The 18,667-nt window shown below is 54.2% G+C and overlaps 1 protein-coding gene across 1 annotated transcript; it reads right to left on the bottom strand.

Annotated features, from left to right (window-relative positions):
• Nucleotides 1–610: 610 nt before the first annotated feature.
• Slc9a3r1 (SLC9A3 regulator 1) lies at nucleotides 611–18,117 on the bottom strand. The gene is made up of 6 exons (XM_031351678.1): nucleotides 17,489–18,117; nucleotides 5,308–5,469; nucleotides 4,447–4,600; nucleotides 2,684–2,724; nucleotides 1,677–1,766; nucleotides 611–1,459 (listed from the first exon to the last, which is right to left on the bottom strand). The coding sequence occupies exons 1-6, from the start codon at nucleotides 17,918–17,920 to the stop codon at nucleotides 1,268–1,270; spliced, it is 1,071 nt and encodes a 356-aa protein (XP_031207538.1). The 5' UTR covers nucleotides 17,921–18,117; the 3' UTR covers nucleotides 611–1,267.
• Between the last annotated feature and the right edge of the window lie 550 nt (nucleotides 18,118–18,667).

The following is an 18,667-nucleotide window of genomic DNA, read 5'->3' as shown; positions in this document are numbered from 1 at the left end:
ATGGGAAGTAGTCTGGGCCACACTCCCTTTTTCTTGAACACTGGTCCGAGGACCTCCTGGCCCTGTAGCCTGAGCCCTCAAGAGCCTCCTGGCAGAGAGGCAGTATATTTTTCCCTTTGCAAAGTCCCTTCTATCCCACCTTGCCACACTATGTGCCCTGAAGCTAAGTGGTCTACTCTTCTGTGCTAGATCTCTCTTCCAGTCAGGCCACTGGGAGACACAGGTGTCTGGGGCAGGCTCGGATCACTGAGAAATCTGCACCGTTGGGGATGAGAGGGAGAATAGGGGGTGAATACACAGGGTGAGGGTGGGGAGAGTCAAGTCCTCACACCCGTACCCAGCTGTGCACTAACATTCTACTTGTAGTGCTTAGAAGCCCCAGAACTCTCCTCTCACGCTCCTCTTCCCAGAGTCCCTATAAGCATCCCTACCATCTCATGCCCCATCCCTACTGAGGCCCCAGAATAGCTGCGAAGTCATTCAAGCTTGTGGATGCCGGATCCCTAGATGGGTCCTCCAGGACCAGTTAACCTGGGAATTCATTACCCACGCTGCCTACTATGTATGAAGCTAGAAGGCAAAGATACAAAGGAAGACTCGGAGGCTCGAGCACTTTGAAGGAACCAGTGAATTTCTGAAGGCATTTCCTTAACAGTGGTGGCACCTGGCTCAGGACAGGCAGCCAGGCTTTCCCCATGCTGCCCAGGTCTCTCAGGGTGGAGTAGAAATAACATTTTAAGGATGAGGCCATTGCCATGCCCTGGGTACAACAACCAGGAAAATCACAAGAATCATGGAAACAAGAACTTTAAAATCTCAATACTACACTCTTTTAAAAAAAAAAAAAATCAAGTGAACCAAAGATGCCAAGCCATAGCTCCGAGGACCCTGGGCACCCTGTCCATTCTGAGCATGGCTGCTGTAGACAGTCCCTGGTCAACCTTGGACTTGGTCATCACACGTAGTTGAGGGAAGACTTCTTGTCTGGTCCAAAGGTCCTTGCTTAGTGCAGGTCCCAGATGCTCTAGGCAGACTGGAGAGGGACACCTTGGTAGGAAGAAGCCCTCAGAAGAGGAGGGAGATAGGACAAACATTCTCCTTCCCTAAGGTGAGGGAGGGAAGGACAGAATTCTAGAGATATCAGATTGGTCAGGAAGTGGTGCTGATGCTGATTTGAATGTTGATTGGTGGGACCTGGGGAGAAGAGAAGAGGAGCTAGGTAGGGTGGGCAGCCCCGCCCTCCAGCACAAGCCAGGAGGCAGGATGCTCAGAGGTTGCTGAAGAGTTCATTTTTCTTGCTCCAGTCCATCTGCGGGGCCCTCTTGCTACTGCGCTTCTGGTGGGCCCTCTCTTTAGCCACAGCCAGGGAGATGTTGAAGTCCAAGATGGGGTCAGAGGAGGAGGAGGTAGATGAGGGTTCTGTGGAAGCTTGTCTCTTGGGGCTGTCTTGGGAATTTAGCTGTAAAGAAGAGGAATGAGTCAAATGCTCGCCCCTGAGGGATCCCCAGCCCTTGGTGTCAAAGAAGTAGATTAGATCCCTTGGAGCAATAGCCAGGGTAGTCAGGTCACAAGAACAAACCACCTCAGAACATGACCTCAAGAGCAGGCTAGTGTCCCAGGAACCAGAGTAGCCTGGAAATGGCTTCCCGTAACCAACCCCCATGGGGCCAGCTTACCTCCTCACTGGTATCGCTGGAGGCAGATCTTGCCAGGGCTGGCCTGGGGCTCTCTGAAGCTGGCTCCACCAGGGCTTCACGGCTGTTCTCCTGGCACAGAGAGGAAAAAATATGGGTTGGGATGGGAAAGGAAACTCCTGAGGAGAGAAGGGTCTTCACCCAGGCCTTGGCCGTCCATCCAAATTCCAGATTTACATTACTGCATTCCTCAAAGGATTGGGGCAGCCTGGTTCCATCCATCACCTAGGCAGGGGGCGGAGAAATGCTGACCGCTCATCCTCCCCAACACTCTTGAGCACTGACTCACTTGGGCGGGTGACCCAGGAGGGGCTTCTTGGAGCACAGGGCTACCTGGGCCCACCCTCTCTGTTTGGCACAAAGAACACATATGACCCCTTAACCCTTTGCAGCCCTCTCCATGCCTTAACTCCAAAGTAGCCAACCAGGGTCTTTAAGGGGTAGTGTTCTAGAACCACGGATGGGGTGGCAGAAGGCTGGGATCATGGCTTGATCGTGGCCTCCACTAGGTCTCTGATGGGGAAGCCTTCAAGCAGATCCTGCCAACTCCCGGCTCTATGGTCTGATTCTGAGACAGCCCATGCCTGGGTAGAGGTTTTGGCTGGGGTGTGAGCCTGGCACTCAGCCTCTTCCTGGGTCCTTCCACGGCTTCGGCTGGCTCCCAGCCTCACCCCCTTCCCCTCTGCCCAAGGAGGAGGAGTTGGAAGTGGCAGGACCAGCAGGCAGACACTGAGGTTCTGTTCTTAGGGGGAAGAATGGCCTCTTCTGTATGGTGGGAGTTGGAGGCGGGGGCTGCAGAGGGGCCCCAGGCTAGCTTTCCCAAGTGGCAGCTTTGCCCCCTGACAGGGGCTGGGGTCCTCTGGCAGTCCTAAGGCTCAGAACTCGGGAAGAAATTGGAACTGGGCCCTGATGTGTGAGCCTGAGCCAGTCTCTCATCCATGCCACCACTTGCCCTGTTCCTACAGAGACGTGGGTAGGGGACCCCTTACCTTCTGTATCTCTCCATTGCTGAAGGGTTCAGGCAAGGGGCCTAGATGAGGGAGAGAGCAAAAGTCAACTCAAACTTTGCAGGAGGAGAACGGGAGGCTGGAGCTGCGGCTCCAGACTTCATTCCGGAGGCCAGTGGCTACAACTTTTCTTGGCTGCAACCCAGTGCATGTACATTTGACATTTTGATGACCCAGCGCACAGAAAGACTTGTCTGACAATTTCAGAAAACTAGACTCCCCCTCACCCCGACTACAGTGCAATACCTTACTTTCGACTGAAATATATTTTTAAAATATCTCAGTTGGCAAATGGGAAACTTTTTTGGGGGTATCGGGAAGGATCATACTTGAGGAGTGCCACCTAATGCTGACTGGCAATCTGCGATGAGTAAAATGGAACCCGTAACACAGTAAGACAGTTGTGCAGTGCTGGGGAGCAAACACACAACCCTCTCTCTGTATACTAAGCTACCCACCACTGAGCTATCTTTCTCATTCTAGCTTGACATCTGACCCAGAATGTCAAGTTGCCAAGCTTGCTAGAGAGTTAAGATGGGATGGGGCTCTAGGGTAGCCAGTCAAAACCAGGTTCCCTATGGCCAGAGAGACGTGCCAGTGGGTAGATAACTGCCACCAAGCCCGATGACCAGAACTGGATCCCCAAGACTCAGATGGTAGATGGGGAGAAGTGGCTCCTGTAAAGTTGTCCTCTGTTGTCCCACATATACCCTAGGGCCGGGCTGAGCCTAGGTATTCGGATATCCCAAGGGTTGCTGCTGTCACAGCAGATTTGGGGACACACCTCAGATTATATAGCTGGCACCTGCTGCCTTGGAGAGAGAACAATGCCAACTATCTGCCACCTGGAAATGAGGGGACAAGTGGGTTCAAGGACAGTGTCCTGGGTGGAGTCAGGAGAGGGGTCACCTCCCACACAGCTGGGGAAGGCAAGCACTGTCCCCCGTTCAGAGACTAGGAAGGATAGGTGCGGTGCTTCTGTATGCTTAGGTTACGAAGCATGTGAATCTTTCCCCTTGACAGGACTGGCCACTCTACCCCTCCCCTTGGGGAGCTGAGTTATGTGGACCCTGACCTACTGCTATGATTCTGGTCCTCAGGGAGGCCCCACCCATTGCAAAGTACAGAAAGGTTTCACTTTCAGCGTAGCACAGATCTCCCTCCAAAGCCGTTTTCCCAGGGAAAAAGTCCGGACTAAGAGGTAAAGGGTGCTCGGCCCCTCCTGCCTGGTGTAGAGGTCCTTCCTACTCACTTTGGCTTGGCTTAGACAGGAGGAGGTGCCAGGCTTGGCAAGATGAGGGTGGGGGAGGGCAGGGGCCCAGGGACTGAAGGGGACCCACTGCTCTCTAGAGCCAGCAAGCCTGAGTTTCCAAGGTAACTCGACAGAAAGGGGGGGAGGGGAGCGCTGGGCCCCTGTCACTGGACTCTGATCTTCCCAGCAGAGGCTGGAGGCTGCCCCGTAGTTAACTCTTTCTTCTCAGAGGAATAGCTTCAGAACTTTACTGGACTAGGGAGGGTCTCAGGCCATGCCTTGGTACTGATAGAAACCCCACCTTTTCCTTCATGCCATTTAACTGCTGTCACCTGCCACCTCCCGACACTCCTGGGCCACTGCTGCTACCCCTGTCTACCAACCCATGGCTGTTGGGGAGGAGAAAGAACAATCGAGAAACTATCCCCCACCTCTGGCCAGGCCTTAGGCACCGGCCACACCCCTGGCTTGGGGCACCCAACTGTGAACTCACCATCCAGGTGTTCCTGGGACGGGGTCACTTTGCACTTCTTGAAGAACTCATCTGTTTCCTTGTCTACCACCAGCAGCTTGGCCTCATCACCTCCAGCCTTGATGGCAGACACCACGTCCCCATGCTGTTTGCCTTCCATGCAGACTCCGTTGACCTGCGAGGCAAGGCAGAGATGGGGTGCTGGGGAGGGTAGGTGGGAGGAAGGCCCACCTGAGAACACCGCCTTCCCTCACGGGCCTCCCAGTGGTTCTCTGACAGTCAGCTGGGAAGCAGGACAAATGGGAAGAGCCAAAGAAAATACCCAGAGGAGACTACACAAACACAGCTGTGATCGAGGAGAGGCCTGGGAGCCTGGGAGCCTGGGCTGGGCTCTCCTCCGACCTCCCGCTCGGGCCTTGGTTTTTCTCACGTGTAAAGTGAGAAGTCTTGGAAGGCTGATCTGTGGCTCTAAGGTTCTCAGACTGTGATTCTGGGAGCAGCCCAAGCCTTTAGTTCACATTTCCTCTCATGAGCACAGCCGAAGAACAGGGTGTCTCAAAGCTGAGCGCAGGAGAGAAGGCTGTGAGGGTGGCCCGTGGCATCTCTCTGGATTTTGGCAGGTAAATCATGAACGTCAAGTGTATACTTGCTAAACCAGAACCCGAGAAGGGAAAAGAAGCCAGCCAGCCTGTCCGTGCGCCCACCACTTGCTGCCTCCATCCTTCCCTCCCCTTCCTATGTACCCCGGTAGCTGTCGACCATCCAGCATCTCTGCGCGGGCCATTTCCCATGGGCTAACAACACCATCTATGGTGTAAGGCTGCCCCCAAAGCACCAGAGATTAGGAAGGAAGAGTCTGGAGGACACTGTACAGGGCATCACCTCCACAATGCGGTCCTGGGCCCGGAGTCCAGATGCCTCTGCTGGTGAGTCTGGGTCCACTGCTCGGATGAACTGGCCCGGCTTAGACTTGTCGCTGTGCAGGTTGAAGCCATAGCCATTGGGGCCTTTCTTCATGGTGCAGAGCCGGGGCCGGAGCTCGCGCTGTAGGGGACGTAGGAAGTACCGATGTCATTCCACATTGTCCCAACCCTGTCTTCTCTGCCCCTCTACTGCCCAACTCTACCTTCCTGCCTAGAAGGATTTGGAATGATCCAATGGTGACTGGAGACTCTAGAGCAATACAAGAGAATCTGACCCAGGGTCCAGAAGATGTGAATGGACACTTAGAACTGAAGCGGACTCAGTGGCTCTGGACCAGCTGCCATCACGGCGGGAGGCTAGTTTCCCTCTGTCATTCTATTATGTGTTTTAGTCTTACTTGGGTGGAGTCCTGCCCCGCCCGAGGCTCATCTGGCCCTCCTAGGCCTGGCTGGATACTCGGGGCTCGTGAGTGGGCACCTGGCCCGTGTATCTGTTCTCTGCTGTGAAGGCAAGGATAGCTGTTTACTGAAAGCCGGGCAGCTTGTTTACAGTAAAGCCTTTCTTCTTCTCTCGTGGGCTCCTCCCTTCTTGACCCTGGTGAACCAGCTGGCCTAGCCCAATGTGAGACTGATAACCTGAAACCCTGTGTCAGGGTGAAGGAAGGGGCCCAGAGTGGAAATGGCAATCCTTAGGAGCTCTACATTCAGCCCAGGACATAGGGAGCAACAGAACAGGGGTGGGGGAGGTGGGACGGGAGGTGGGATGCCAGAGGCCATGAAAAGCAGGGCAGGGCCAATCATTTTTAATGTAAAACTACTTAGTATGGGAAAGAGCATGCATACAGCACAATCCACAACACTTGGGGGGGTCCAAGGACAACTTGGACCCCTTTCACCATGAGGTGTCAGGTTGTGAGACACTATGTGCATCTCACCAGCTTCCCAAGGACACAAACAGCTGTCTTTTGTGCACTCAGCTGGGAACAATTTTCAACATTTTTCATTCTCTTCAGGCGGCTCAGCTCTGAAGCCAGAGCCTTGACGATGCTCATACTGCACACTGATTGACAGATGGACTCCTGATGCTCACACTGATTGACAGATGGACTCCTGATGCTCACACTGATTGACAGATGGACTCCTGATGCTCACATTGATTGACAGATGGACAGAATATGGGTGCGAGCCTGCAGAAGCTGGAGCCAAAGCACTACTTTGACCCTAACTCTGAGCCCGGGCAGCCTGTTGGACACTGGCTGGCTGGCTAACCCTGGGTCACCTGTCCTATAGGGCAAAGAGGCTCCCAGACTAGCTTGTGGCGAATCATTTCCGTTTCTGAGCCTCAGGGTCTTTCTTTATAGAAGGTGCTTAGAGCCACCTGCCTACCCTGGCTGGTGACTGCCTCGGAGGCACTGACATAGGGACACAGTAGAAAGCAACACTGGATGCGGCCATTGTTCTTACTAAGTCCCTCTGCATACCAACACTTTACCATTGTTCCTGCTCCCGAGGAACAGTCAGGTAACCCTGAGATGCTGGCTGGGGGAGGGTAGTGTGTCAGGTAGCTCGGAAACCCAAATCCTTAGGTGGGGGTACAGAAGAGTGAAGGGAGGGCCTACTGTGCTCCCCCTTAACAGCTATGATCCCATCCCTTCACTCTTGGTGGGTGGGGGCCAGAGAGACTGCTCATCCAGTTAAGGTGCTTGCTGACAAGCCCAGCTGTACGTTTGATCTCCAGAGCCCACGTGGCAAGAGAGAAGTGACTCCCACAGGTTGTCCTCTGACCATGCCAGTCCCCCTGCAACCTACACACACACACACACACACACACACACACACACACACACACACACGGAGTATATTTTAAAGGTGGAAAAGAATGCTTGGGCAGGCGCTGTGAACCTGTTTCAGGGTGTCGGTGGGGTTTGTGGAGTCAGAGAGGTCGATACTTGGGATTTTCCCAGTGGCTACTTACTGCTTCATCTCAAACAGTCAAGACGACCAAATCAGCAGCAAAGAGAGGGCAGCCAGGAGGCCCTCCTCACCCTGCTGGGACCTAGCCCCTCCTGCCGCCCTCCCAGCACCACCGAGTTCTGAGTGAGGATTCAGTTCCTTCCAGCTAATCCCCTGTGCAGAGCTGCCACCGGGCCCTCCCCCACGCTGCCGAGGTGAGCCGAACAGGTCTGACCAGTTGTTGCCACCAGGACAGGCTCAACTTTCTGCCTCAGCCACACACCTCCTGTGGCCCTCAGTCTGTGGAATCTCGGTTTGCCTCAGGTTCCTCCCCACCCTCCCTAGGGTTCCCTTACCCCAGACTTCCCCCAGCAGCCTGGCTGAAGCTGCTTAGCTCTGTGGAAACCCAGCCTCATTGGGGATCTGCCTGCCGTACTCCCCCCACATTGGTCCGTCCAGGACCAGGCAGCCCATTTGGAGGGAAGCCTAGTGATAGACAGACAGACAGTGGAGTCTCTCTTCACACTGACCAGGTGACTGGGAGCTAATGAAACCACAGGCTTCCTTCCGGGAGCTCCACACCTCTTTCAGTCAAAACCCCAGCCAGAGTGGAAGGATAAAGCCAGGCCTGGGTGACGGGGCTGTGAGCATGCCTGGGCTGGCACTGTGGCTAGACCCAGGTTGAGGGTTCAGGGGAGGTGACTCCGGAGTCGGCAGGGCTGGCTATGTCACCTTGTTATGACCACCTTCCTGCTTCAAGCGTGCGCTTTGGGTTTTCCCCAGTGTGTCTCAGCAACTGTTAGCTCAGTATCCCTTTTTCTGGTGACGCCTACCATCAGAATTCAAAGGTCCACTTGGCATCCTTTTGGCAACAGGAGGGCCAGGAAGACTGGGAGGATCCTGCCTCAGGGGATAAGACATTTTCTACTTAATTCCCTCTGGGTGGCTCTGGTTGATTCTGGGTCCGTGGGTGGCAGGGTAGGGTGGCTGGTATTCCCCAGCAAGCCCCACTCCATGCAGCACTCACAGACCTTCAGAACTAACGGCCCCCTTTCAGAATTCTCTAGAGTAGCTCTTAACCTGTGGGCCTCGACCTCCTCTCCTCTTTGGGAGAGTTGAACAACCCTTTCACACGGGGTCACGTGACACACCCAGCACATCTGCGTATCACATCCATGACTCATAACAGTAGTAACATCACAGTTGGGAAGCAGCAAGAAAAATGTTCTGGTTGGGGGTCAGCACAGCCTGAGGAGCTGGGCTGAAGGGTTAGGAAGGCTGAGAACCGCTTGCTCTAGAGAGCCTCTTCCTCTACAAGCAGGGAGGGGGAGTGTTTTAAACTTTCAGAGAAACTAGCTTGTCCTCTTCCTGTCCCCAGGAGCTGTCACTCACCGTAGCTGCTGAGTCAGCCCATCCCAGCGTGGGCGGGGCTTGGAGGAGTCCCCTAGGGACAAGGCCCCTAGTTCCCAGGCCTACAGCCAAGTGGAATTGGGGGAAGGGCAAGGTATCCGAGCCTGGGTTCTGCCTCTGGGAAAAGGGATAAACGGGGAAAACTCCACGCTGTCCTGGGCTTGGTGTGTGCGCCCTGTACTCGTGCCAACTCAAGGGATCCATAGCGTGGGACATGGGGGTGGGAGGACACCTTCGTTGGAACATGAGGCCAGAGGCTGTGTAATCCTTCACATGAACTTCCAAGCTGGAAGTAAAAATTAGGACTGGCTCAGGAGAGACTGGAGACAGGGAGGCAAGAGCCCCAGGCAATGGTGGCAGAGGGTGGTGTCAATGGACTGGAATGGTCCAGGCTGGACCGACTGGACCTCTCTTTCAGTTTGCCAGAAAGGACCTGGAACACTGCCTCCAAAGCCTCCTCAAGAGCCTTCTCCGTTCTTCAGTTCTCAGGCCGCTCCTTGACCCTCTGACCCAGGGTCTTAACCCCACCCGGAGTAGCCAGGCCACCTCTCCACCCACGCTGTGCGGGCTAGGGAGAGAGAGAGGATGGGGGCACGGAATTCAATAGTCACCATCCACCGCAGCCACCTGCAAGGCTGGGGAAAGCCGATACCCAAGTCCCAGTGCTGTCTCTGGGGAGCGGGGGCCCAAGGCTGCGCTCCCTGCTCCCCATTGAGGGAGGGCTACTGGGTTGTACTACTAGGGTGACCAAAACCCCTTTGGGCCCAGCCCCCTCCCTGGCTGATGCCGTGGGGATGGGCTCAGGAGAAACAACCCGGACATTTTCTACCACTTCCTAAAGGCCAGCCAGCACCAAGCCCCAGTAGGGGATGGCCACCGAGAGTAGGAGACCACCAGGGCAGCCAGGGGACACTCTCTAAGGCTGTCCTTCCCCAGCCCAGCCCTTCTTTATGAAAGGCTGGTCCACACGGGAAAGGAGTCCCAGACAGAGGTGAGGGAGAGAGGGAGGCAGGGAGGAGGGACCCTGAAGGGAAGGGGATGGGGACATTTCTGCTTAGTTGTGGGTGACAGTGTTTTGTTTTCCCCCTGTGGACTCAGGCTTGATTCTGCCTAGGCTTGCCAGGTAATGCCTGGGATGCTATCCTTCCAGCAGGCAGGCTGGGGAATGGCCAGGGGCTTGGAACACTTCAGCTACTGTAGGCTAAAAGTGTCACCTGCTTACTTCAGGTGGTGACATCTTGTGTTCCTTGTAGGACCCTTTCTCTTTCATCTCCACAGGCCAAGTAATGTTTGCAAAGAAGGGTGCTGCTACCCCTTGTCCTTGATCTTGCGGCTTCTTGGGATCAGAACACGTCTGGTCCCAGTCGCTAGTGTGTGTATGTGTATATGTATGTATATGTATATGTATATGTATGTATATGTATATGTATATGTATATGTATGTGTGCGCGAGTGTCGGTTGGTCCTCGTAGGAGGCAGGTAGAAGGAGGAACCAGGAGAGCTAAAGTGGGCGCTGCTTCAGACACTGATAGTCTTGGGACAAAGGCCCCACCCCCACCCCCCCAGCCAGGTCCTCACTCTGACTAGTTAGTCCCTCAGTGCAAGCCAGAGAGACTTAAGGTGAAGTAGAGTTCTGCTCAGTTCTCTCCCAGGCTGGGGGAGGCCTGAGACAGAGGAGACTGGTACCTGGGCTACTGCCTAGCTGGACTCCATCCAAGGCCAGCCGCCAGGTGCCTGCCTTCCTGCTGGCCCTGCAGGGAGTCCCGTCATTACCAACCCCCAAGCCTTCTCCCAGAAGTTGCCGATTTATGGGCTGTCCCAAGAGACTAAGCAAGGACATTCAAGGAGCTCATTGTGAAGCTGGGGCTCTCCAGTGAGGAAACAAATGGCAGTCACCGCTGACTGAATGTTTAGCATGTACTAGGCACTATGCTGGGGGCCATAGGTATTTTTTTCTCATATGAACCCCAACTGTAATTCTATAAGGGGAGATATGCCCACATTTCACAGAGGAGAAAGCTGGGTTTAAAGAGTGAATTGTTTGACGATAGACACACAGTTGATAAGAGGAGATGCCAGGATTTAAACCCAGAGCTGGAGAATCACCAGAGTACAGAATTTCAAAAAAATCAGGCATGGTGGCATGTTGGCAATGGCAGGCAGACCTCAGTGAGCAGGGGGCCAGCCTGGTCTACACAGTGAGTTCCACCCCTCCTCACAAAAGATAGTCACAATGTAATTAAAATTATTACCATTTCAATATATGGATTTGCTTAAAAATCTGAAATAGTGTGGGGGTGCACACCTTTATCCCAGCGCTTGGAAAGGAGAGGTAGGCCTGGTCTGAGTTCGAGGCCAGCCTGGTTTACAAAATAAGTTCCAAGAGACAGCCAGGGCTACACACCAGAGAAACCCTGTCTCAAAAAGCAAAACAAAACCAAACCAAATAAACCCAACCCACCCCCAAAAGTTTCTCTCTCTCTCTATCCCCACCCTAGACAAGGTTTCTCGGTATATCCCTTGCTGTCCTGGAACTAGCTTTGTAGACCAGGCTGGCCTCGAACTCAGAGATCCACCTGCCTGCCTCTGCCTCCTGAGTGCTGGAGTTAAGGACGTTTGCCTCCACTGCCTGGATACTTTACCTCTTTATTTTTGCAGGCTGAGTGTTCCTAATCTAAAAGTCTAAAGTATAACGTGATCCAAAAATCTGGTTTTTTTCCCAGGCAGGGTCTCCTGTCACCCAGGTTGGCCTGGCCACAGACTCCTTACAGATTAAAGGATGACCTTCCGCCTATTGCCTATTCTTCCAAGAAGCCCAGGGATTACAGGCGAGCACCACCATGCCCAGTTCGATGTGGCACTATGGCTAGAACAAAGGGCATCAAGCCTGCTAGGCAGGCACTCTATCGACAGAACTATGTTCCTAGCCCCCAAATCTGAAATGTTTGGCATGATATCACAAATGGAAAATTCCATACTAGGAAGCTTTGGTTCCTAAACAAAATGTGATGACCACCAGGCGTCTAAGACACAGGTGAATTTTGGGTATAGACTTGGGTTTTGCCTCTATAGCTCAGGTTTGGGTAAATTTTCCAAAGTTGGCAAACATCCAAAATTCTGAACACTTCTAGTTCTAAGAATGATAGGGGAGGGTATCAACCCGAACCAGTTCCCATGTCCAGAGTACTTCCGCTTGGACACCTCATGTGGCCAGTGGCCGAAAAGTCATTTACTGGACGGCTTGAACCATGCTCTATTCTGTGAAGCTGCTATGGGTCTTGGGCCCGTGACCTGACACGTACACCCAGAGAGGCCACTTGTGTCTGTGATGCGAGTGAGCTTTGAATCTGGCCAATGTTCTTCACGCTTTACCATGCTGCCTTTCGAAGCCATGTGACCTCAGGGGATCTACAGTGTCCTTGCTTAGGACACAAGGACCAAGACTTTGTCACGGCTGGAGATATGAAAAAGAATAGGCTGTTCTACCTGGAAGGAAAGGCTCAGGCAACTTTTAAGGCCGGCTTCCTGGAATCTCCGTGCTGTCGGATGGGGGTGGAGGGAAGCAAGGGAAGGTAGGGTTGGGAGGGGTGGACCCCACCTGTGAAAAGATAGGAACTACCCCTTCTGGATTGAACTACTAGGAGGGATCCATACTTTTCTGAAGGACAGACTGCCTAAAAGCTCAGGCTCTGACAAGAACTTCTTACCTCAACTCCTGCAGGAAGCTGCGTCAAGCAGCCTGAATCACCCATTTTGTATGTCGGTGTTGCTGGGGTGTGAGCCTGTAGCCTTATGTGATTATCACTGTGCACAAAGAAGCCTGTGTGAGGTTTCGCCTCTGGGATGGTCCTGACGTGGTCCAGATTTATCTGAAGAGCCAGGTTCTGAAGCACGACCTGACTGTGTGGCCAAAGAGAGGTATGCACACAATGGAGTCATGACTGGGGAGCCAAGACACCTTGCTTGCTGGAGGAGAACCATCTTTCCAAACGGGTCCGCTCTGTCTTAGAATCAGCCACTATAGTCCATCTTCCTCAGCGAAGAGGCCTCGGCTCCAGCAGACTGCGCCTTGGCCTTCTAAGGTCTTGGCATTCCCCCACTTTCCCAGAGGCTCCAAGGGTTCCTTCCCCATCAGTCTGAGGTTTCCAGAAAAAGCCCCTTTCTGTCCCCAAACCAATCATTCCAGACAAACTGGCCTGAGACAAACTAAGAAGCAAGGGCCCTGCCATTTACCCCAAAGAGAAAATGAACCCCAATATGGCACAGCATGTCCATTTCTTTTTCTTTTTGTGAGGCAAGGTCTCGCTCACTGTGTAGCACTGGCTGGCCTCAAACTCAAAGAGACCTATCTGTCTCCGCTCCCCTGAGTGCCAGGATTAAAAGTGTGCACCACCACACTGGGACTTGACCTGTATTTTTCTCCGCTGTCCCCTTGGTTTTTTGAGACAGGGTTTCTCTGTGTAGCCTTGGCTGTCCTGGAACTCACTCTGTAGACCAGGCTGGCCTCGAACTCAGAAATCCACCTGCCTCTGCCTCCCAAGTGCTGGGCTTAAAGGCATGTGCCACCACTGCCCGGCGACCTGTCTGTTTCAAATCCAAATACCCAGCAGCTTCCTTCCAAAGTCTGCCCTTCTGAAGCTCCATCTTAGCCAAAGTAAACCTGTCAGCTCTCCCTGCCCACCCACCCACTGCACTTCCTGGCGTAGCTACACCATCTCTGCCCCTAGACCCTTGCCTCAAAGCTGGGAGGAACCTGATGAACCTGGGTGGTCTCACACTCGCGCCTGTCACCTATGGGTTTCCCTAAGAGCCCTCGCAGGCTGGAGACTGGTACTCTAGCTCGATGGATGGGAGCTAGGGTTTGCAGGGCCTGAGGGACTTCCTGCATTTCAGAGCCAGGGAGCGACAGAGTGGACACTCTCCAGGCTACTCTGTCTGACCCCAAAGCCTCGACTTTTGGCCTCCCTGTCAAAAGGGAAGGTGCTAGTCAGCAAGGAGTAGGTTGATTTTATCTGGAATTCCATCTCTGGGTGGACTGGTTGCTTAAACAAGCCCAGGTGTGCTGGGATAAAGGTCCCTTATAGCTACTATGTATTCACTCATTAATTCAAATAACATTTATTGAACACCTCCCTACAGTAAGTACAGAGCAGTGCTGGTAACAGCGGCTGGAATAACCCAAGGCTGTGCCCCGGGGAAGCTGAGAGTCCCGGCCAACAGCACAGTGTGTACAGAGCCTCAGGGATCCGTAGCTCGCCTGGGGGGATTCGGATCTTTGCTGGGGCTGGGAATAAGAGGGTGGACAGCAAATCTGTGGAGGACTGTGGTACTATATAGAACTATTTTTGTTGTTTACTAAGTACTCATGCAGAATCCCATCCAGTAGCCCAGGCTGGCCTTGAACTGGCAATCCTCCTGCCTTTACCTCCCATGCACCTCCCATGCTCTGGGTTTATAGGCCTGAGCCACCACACCCAGCTCATCACATAAACATTAAACAACAATGATCTTTGATCACCTCTGAGGGCTGGGCTTCGCCAGCTGTACCGGCCGAGGTAGGGAGAAATCATCACTGCGAACTATTTATTACTTCAAATGCCAACAACCAACATTTACTGAGCACTTACTTAGTGCCAGGTATTGAGTGACTTACACACACATGCTTATGTAATCCTAATAATCTCATGAGGTCACCACCATCAACCCCAATTTACACAATAGGAAATAGAGGCTTAGGGAGATGAAGAAACTGGGCTCCAGGCAGTCCGTCTAGTACAGCTGAGCTGGCTCAGGAGGTCTGCCTAGGCCCTACTTTGGGCCAAAGCTCAAGGATTTAGGCCTTGTCCCATGTCTGGCAATGAACATCGAAAGACAATAAGAAGGCAGGTGAAGGGCTGGCAAGATAGCATAAGTGATAAAGCTCTTGCTTGCAAGCGTGAGGATCAGAGTTCAATCCCCAGACCACCTCCTGCCACCAGGACAAAACAAAAAACCAACCAACCAACCAACCAAAAAAAAAAAAAAAAAAAAAAAAAAAAAAAAAAAAAAAAAAAAAAAAAAACCAAACATCCAACAGAGGAGTTTTAGCTTTATAATCCTAGCCCCAGGAAGGCGGAGACAGGAGAACCTCTAGGGCTTACTGCCCAACCAGTTTAGGCAGATTTGTAAATTCCAGCCTGGTGCACCTTTAATTCCAGCACTCAGGAGGTAGAGGCAGGAGGCTTTTCTGTGAGTTCAAGGCCAGTTTGGTCTACATAGTTTCAAACCAGCCCAAGGTGGCACAGTGAGCTCCTGTCTCAAAACAAACCAGCCACCCCTACAAATCTAAAAGTCCCAGGTCTTAGTGAGCGACATTGTTTTTAGGAACAAGGTGGAGGCTCAGGGAGGCAGAGCAAGCCCGTGACCCCAGCATTTGGGATGCAAAGGCAAGAGAACTTCTGGGAGTTGAACTCAACCTGGTGTACAAAGCAGCCAGAGGGCCACAATGAAACCCTGCCTCAGAGAAGAAACCTCTGTGTGCCTCCTGGGCTCCTGGGGATGGTCAGTGGTCCAGGCACCTGTCATCACCAGCCCTGCTTCCTCCTGGCCCACCGGGACCAGTCAGTCTCTACAACAGTCTCCTTCTGCTCACAGCACCTTTGAGATTAACAGGGCAGTTCCCACTCTGCACACAAATCCAGGCTAAAATGGCCAAATCTCAGTTGGGTGCTTTATGTTAGAGGAAAGGGACGCCTTGCTGTTCGTGGGTGTAGTTTGCAGTATTGGATTGGTGTGGGAAAACATTGCCGGCAAGCTCCCCACATCAGGGATATGGAAACTCTATACTAGAGAGAGACACTTAGAACAAAGCTGAAGGGACTGGGCTTTTCATGGGCTGGGCAACAGTGAACTAGCGGGGCACAAGTGCTCCCCACTGCTCCTATAACTACGGAGAAGACAGGCCATGCTGCCACTGCCCCTGTTTTAGAGGGGGAAAATCCAATTCAGATAATGACTAGCATGCCCCATGATGGTTTTAGAGTCTCCAGGCCTGAGAGAGGAATCTACACAAATTTTGGGGTCCCAACTACCACCTAGAGACCCTGATTCTATGTTCTCTCAGGAAGACAGATCGCCAAGCAGGCAGCCCCAGCCCACTGCCTTTTTAGATACAAAACAGTCTGATACGGATTGTCCATAACAGCCTCGCCACCACCCTCCGGCACCCAACAGTACAACCAGAGAGACTGCAACTTGGCGTGTGTCAGAGGGGAGGCTTCTGGCTATCTGGTCCGGTGCTAAAGTCCAAAGGGACGAATGGGAGGCGGGGGGCAAGGGGTGGGAGGGAGGGAGTGGGGGTGGGACACTCTGGTGGGGGGGGGACGGGGACTGGTGAATCAATGAACTGGGCACAAAGTTCAAATTGGGTTTGTGCCTAAGAGCAGAGGTCACCTGTTCCGACTCGCTGCCAAGGGCTCTACTACTGCTTACCAATGCCAATTTGGCACTGGCAGGAAGTGAGAACTTGGTGGCCCTGGCATTCCCAGCGCCGAACTCTGGCAGAACCGGGCTTCTGGTGACCTCACTTCCATCTAACCAGTTGGTACTCTCAGGCTCCGCCTTCAACCTTATGGCGGAACAGTGCCTTTCCCAGTTGAGGGAGTATCTCCCTGGCTCCATGGATACCGCTGAACTACGTGTGGCGGCGGTATCGATCAGGTAGAGAGCCTGTGCATACTGAAGGGACCCTGCTCCCATAGTCGGCGCCCTGAACCTGGCCTCCCTCCCTCCCTCCTTGCTCTCTAGGGACCGGGAGGTTCAGCACAACAGCTCCTGTTTTGCCAACTGCCCCTCCAGCAGCTGATCCAAACTGGGGTTGTTTGGGGGAAATACCAAACACTGGCAAAACCCAACCAGCCGGCTTGCTATCACTGGAGGGAGCAGAGATGATACCAGGGCGAGACCACCTGCGGAGGGTTGCTCTGCAGGACGCTGCCTGGCCTTATTCCTGCTCCCCCTCCCCCCCATCCCCCAGCCATCTTTCTCCTTTTCCTCCTCTTCTAAGGCCCTCCCACCAGACTCCCAGATACTAGCGAGCGAGCGCTTACTCCTCACATTCCAGAGGACCATAAATCCTCCAGGGTGGCAGAGCCACCACCCCCAAGACGCTTCTGCGCCTCCTCCCGGCACCCCACCCCCACCCCTCGCTCTGAGACGTTGGGACTTCCTCTCTTTCTTAGAAGTCACTTTAGTCTTGAGAAGGATGAAGTCCAACCGGTGTGAGTTAATGATGCACAAACTAGAGGACCCAGGAGATGCGGGTAGGGCTGAAGGGGCCCTCCCAGGGACCCTTTTGTTACTCAGCCTTTAAAGCCGCTTTGGACTATCAGCCACAGGGACTGAAGAGAGGACAGTAGAAAGGGGCGGGGGGGGGGCAGGAGGAAGAGCTCTTAGCGTAGCTGCAGGCAAGGATAACCCAGGAATGAGTCCGGGCTGTGGGGCGGAATCCAAGGAATGGGGACGGAGAAGGGGACTGGGTTTCTTTGCGCCGCCTCCCCAAAGTTCAAGGAGACAGGAGATGCAGGCGGCAAAGGCACTCCGCTCCGTAGCCAGCCCGGACAGGGTAGTGGGATGGCGGGTCGCACTTCGAAGCTTGCCTTAGAAACTGCGAAGGCTCCGGGTCAGAGAGTGAAAGCCGTTTCCTTTTCGCTGCTCGAGTTTCAGAAAGTGCTTGGACGTCTGAGGAGCCCGAGTCTCTCCGGAATCCTAGTCCCACACCCAGCCCAACCCGCACTTACCCGCTCCAAGTGGCTCTTTTCGGCCTCATTCTGGTCCCTAGTCTCCTGAGTGTCGGCGGTCGCTGGCGGCGCGGCTTGGTCGGACTTCTCCTGAGCACGCAGCAGCTCTTCCCGGATCGGGACGCCCAGCTTCTTGAGATGCTCGTCGGCCTCAGGGTCGACCACCAGCAGGCGCACGGCGTTCAGCGCCGCGCGGATGCGGCTCACCACCTGCTGATGCGTCTCCTTCTCCACATTCTCGCCGTTCACCTCCACCAATCGGTCCCCGGCCAGCAACCCCGACTTCTCGGCCGGCGAGCCAGGTTCTACCAGCCGGATAAACTGGCCCACCTTGCCCTTCTCGCCGTGCAGGTGGAAGCCGTAGCCGTTCGGACCCTTCTCCAGGCAGCAGAGCCGGGGCAGAGGCTCCCCGGCCGCTGAGTCCGCGCTCATCTTGCTCTGGGAAGGCTCAGTGCGGGTCCCGTCGGAGGCCGGGGACTCACGACCTTTCTCCCCGAGCCGCAGAGCTCGAGTTGGGAGCGGAGCACCGCACGGGGCACAGGGAACAGGTGTCCCGGGAACCGCGGTTGCGAACGCACAGGAAGGGAGCCGGCCAATCCCCGCCCTGCGCGGCGTCTGAGCGTTCCAGAGCCCGCCCCAGCTCCTAAACCCGGGGGCGGGGCCGTTCGGTGGGTGTGGACCACAATGTACCAATCAGAAATCACGAACCCGGGCTCTTGCGCCAGGGTGAACAAATCTAACCAATCAGGACAGTGGGGCGGGGCCTGCGCTCGGCGCGGCACCCCGCAGCGGGAGAAGAAAAGAGAGCCCAGGAAGTGGAAGTGTTTGTTACCAAGTGCCGAGTTGGGCCGATCGGGCGGGGCCGGGCCCGTAGCTGGGGCCCGGTTCCAGGTACTGAGCCCAGAGGCCCCACGGGCTCCGCTCTGGTTTCCACGTTGTGAAGGCGTATTTAGAAGAGCCAGTCTCGGGGTAAAGGATCCTCAACGCTTTAACCGCCTTCAGCCGAAGCCTGTTGCCCGGCTTGGCTCGAGGGAGGGGAGCGACAGTTACCGGGAAACCACCTCATACCCCCCCCTCCACTCCTCCCTCCTCCCCAGGGCCAACTTAAGAACCGGACGGATGTCTTCTGTAACACAGTAACACTGTAACAGGGTAACTGTAACAGAATAACAACGGAGT

The sequence above is a fragment of the Mastomys coucha genome, unplaced genomic scaffold (assembly GCF_008632895.1).
Source record: "Mastomys coucha isolate ucsf_1 unplaced genomic scaffold, UCSF_Mcou_1 pScaffold5, whole genome shotgun sequence".
Classification (NCBI taxonomy): Eukaryota; Metazoa; Chordata; class Mammalia; order Rodentia; family Muridae; genus Mastomys; species Mastomys coucha.
Note: the sequence above shows the minus strand (reverse complement) of the source record. Positions and strands in the feature narration are given on the sequence as shown.

What these genes read in the sequence shown, in the direction of transcription:
- Slc9a3r1 (XM_031351678.1), bottom strand. Translation starts at nt 17,920, where the DNA reads ATGAGCGCGGACTCAGCGGCCGGGGAGCCTCTGCCCCGGCTCTGCTGC. An exon ending in AAAAGAGCCACTTGGAGCGG is followed by an intron (nt 5,470 to 17,488) that starts GTAAGTGCGGGT and finishes CGTCCCCTACAG; the next exon opens with CGCGAGCTCCGGCCCCGGCT. An exon ending in GCAATGGAGAGATACAGAAG is followed by an intron (nt 1,767 to 2,683) that starts GTAAGGGGTCCC and finishes TCTCTGTGCCAG; the next exon opens with GAGAACAGCCGTGAAGCCCT.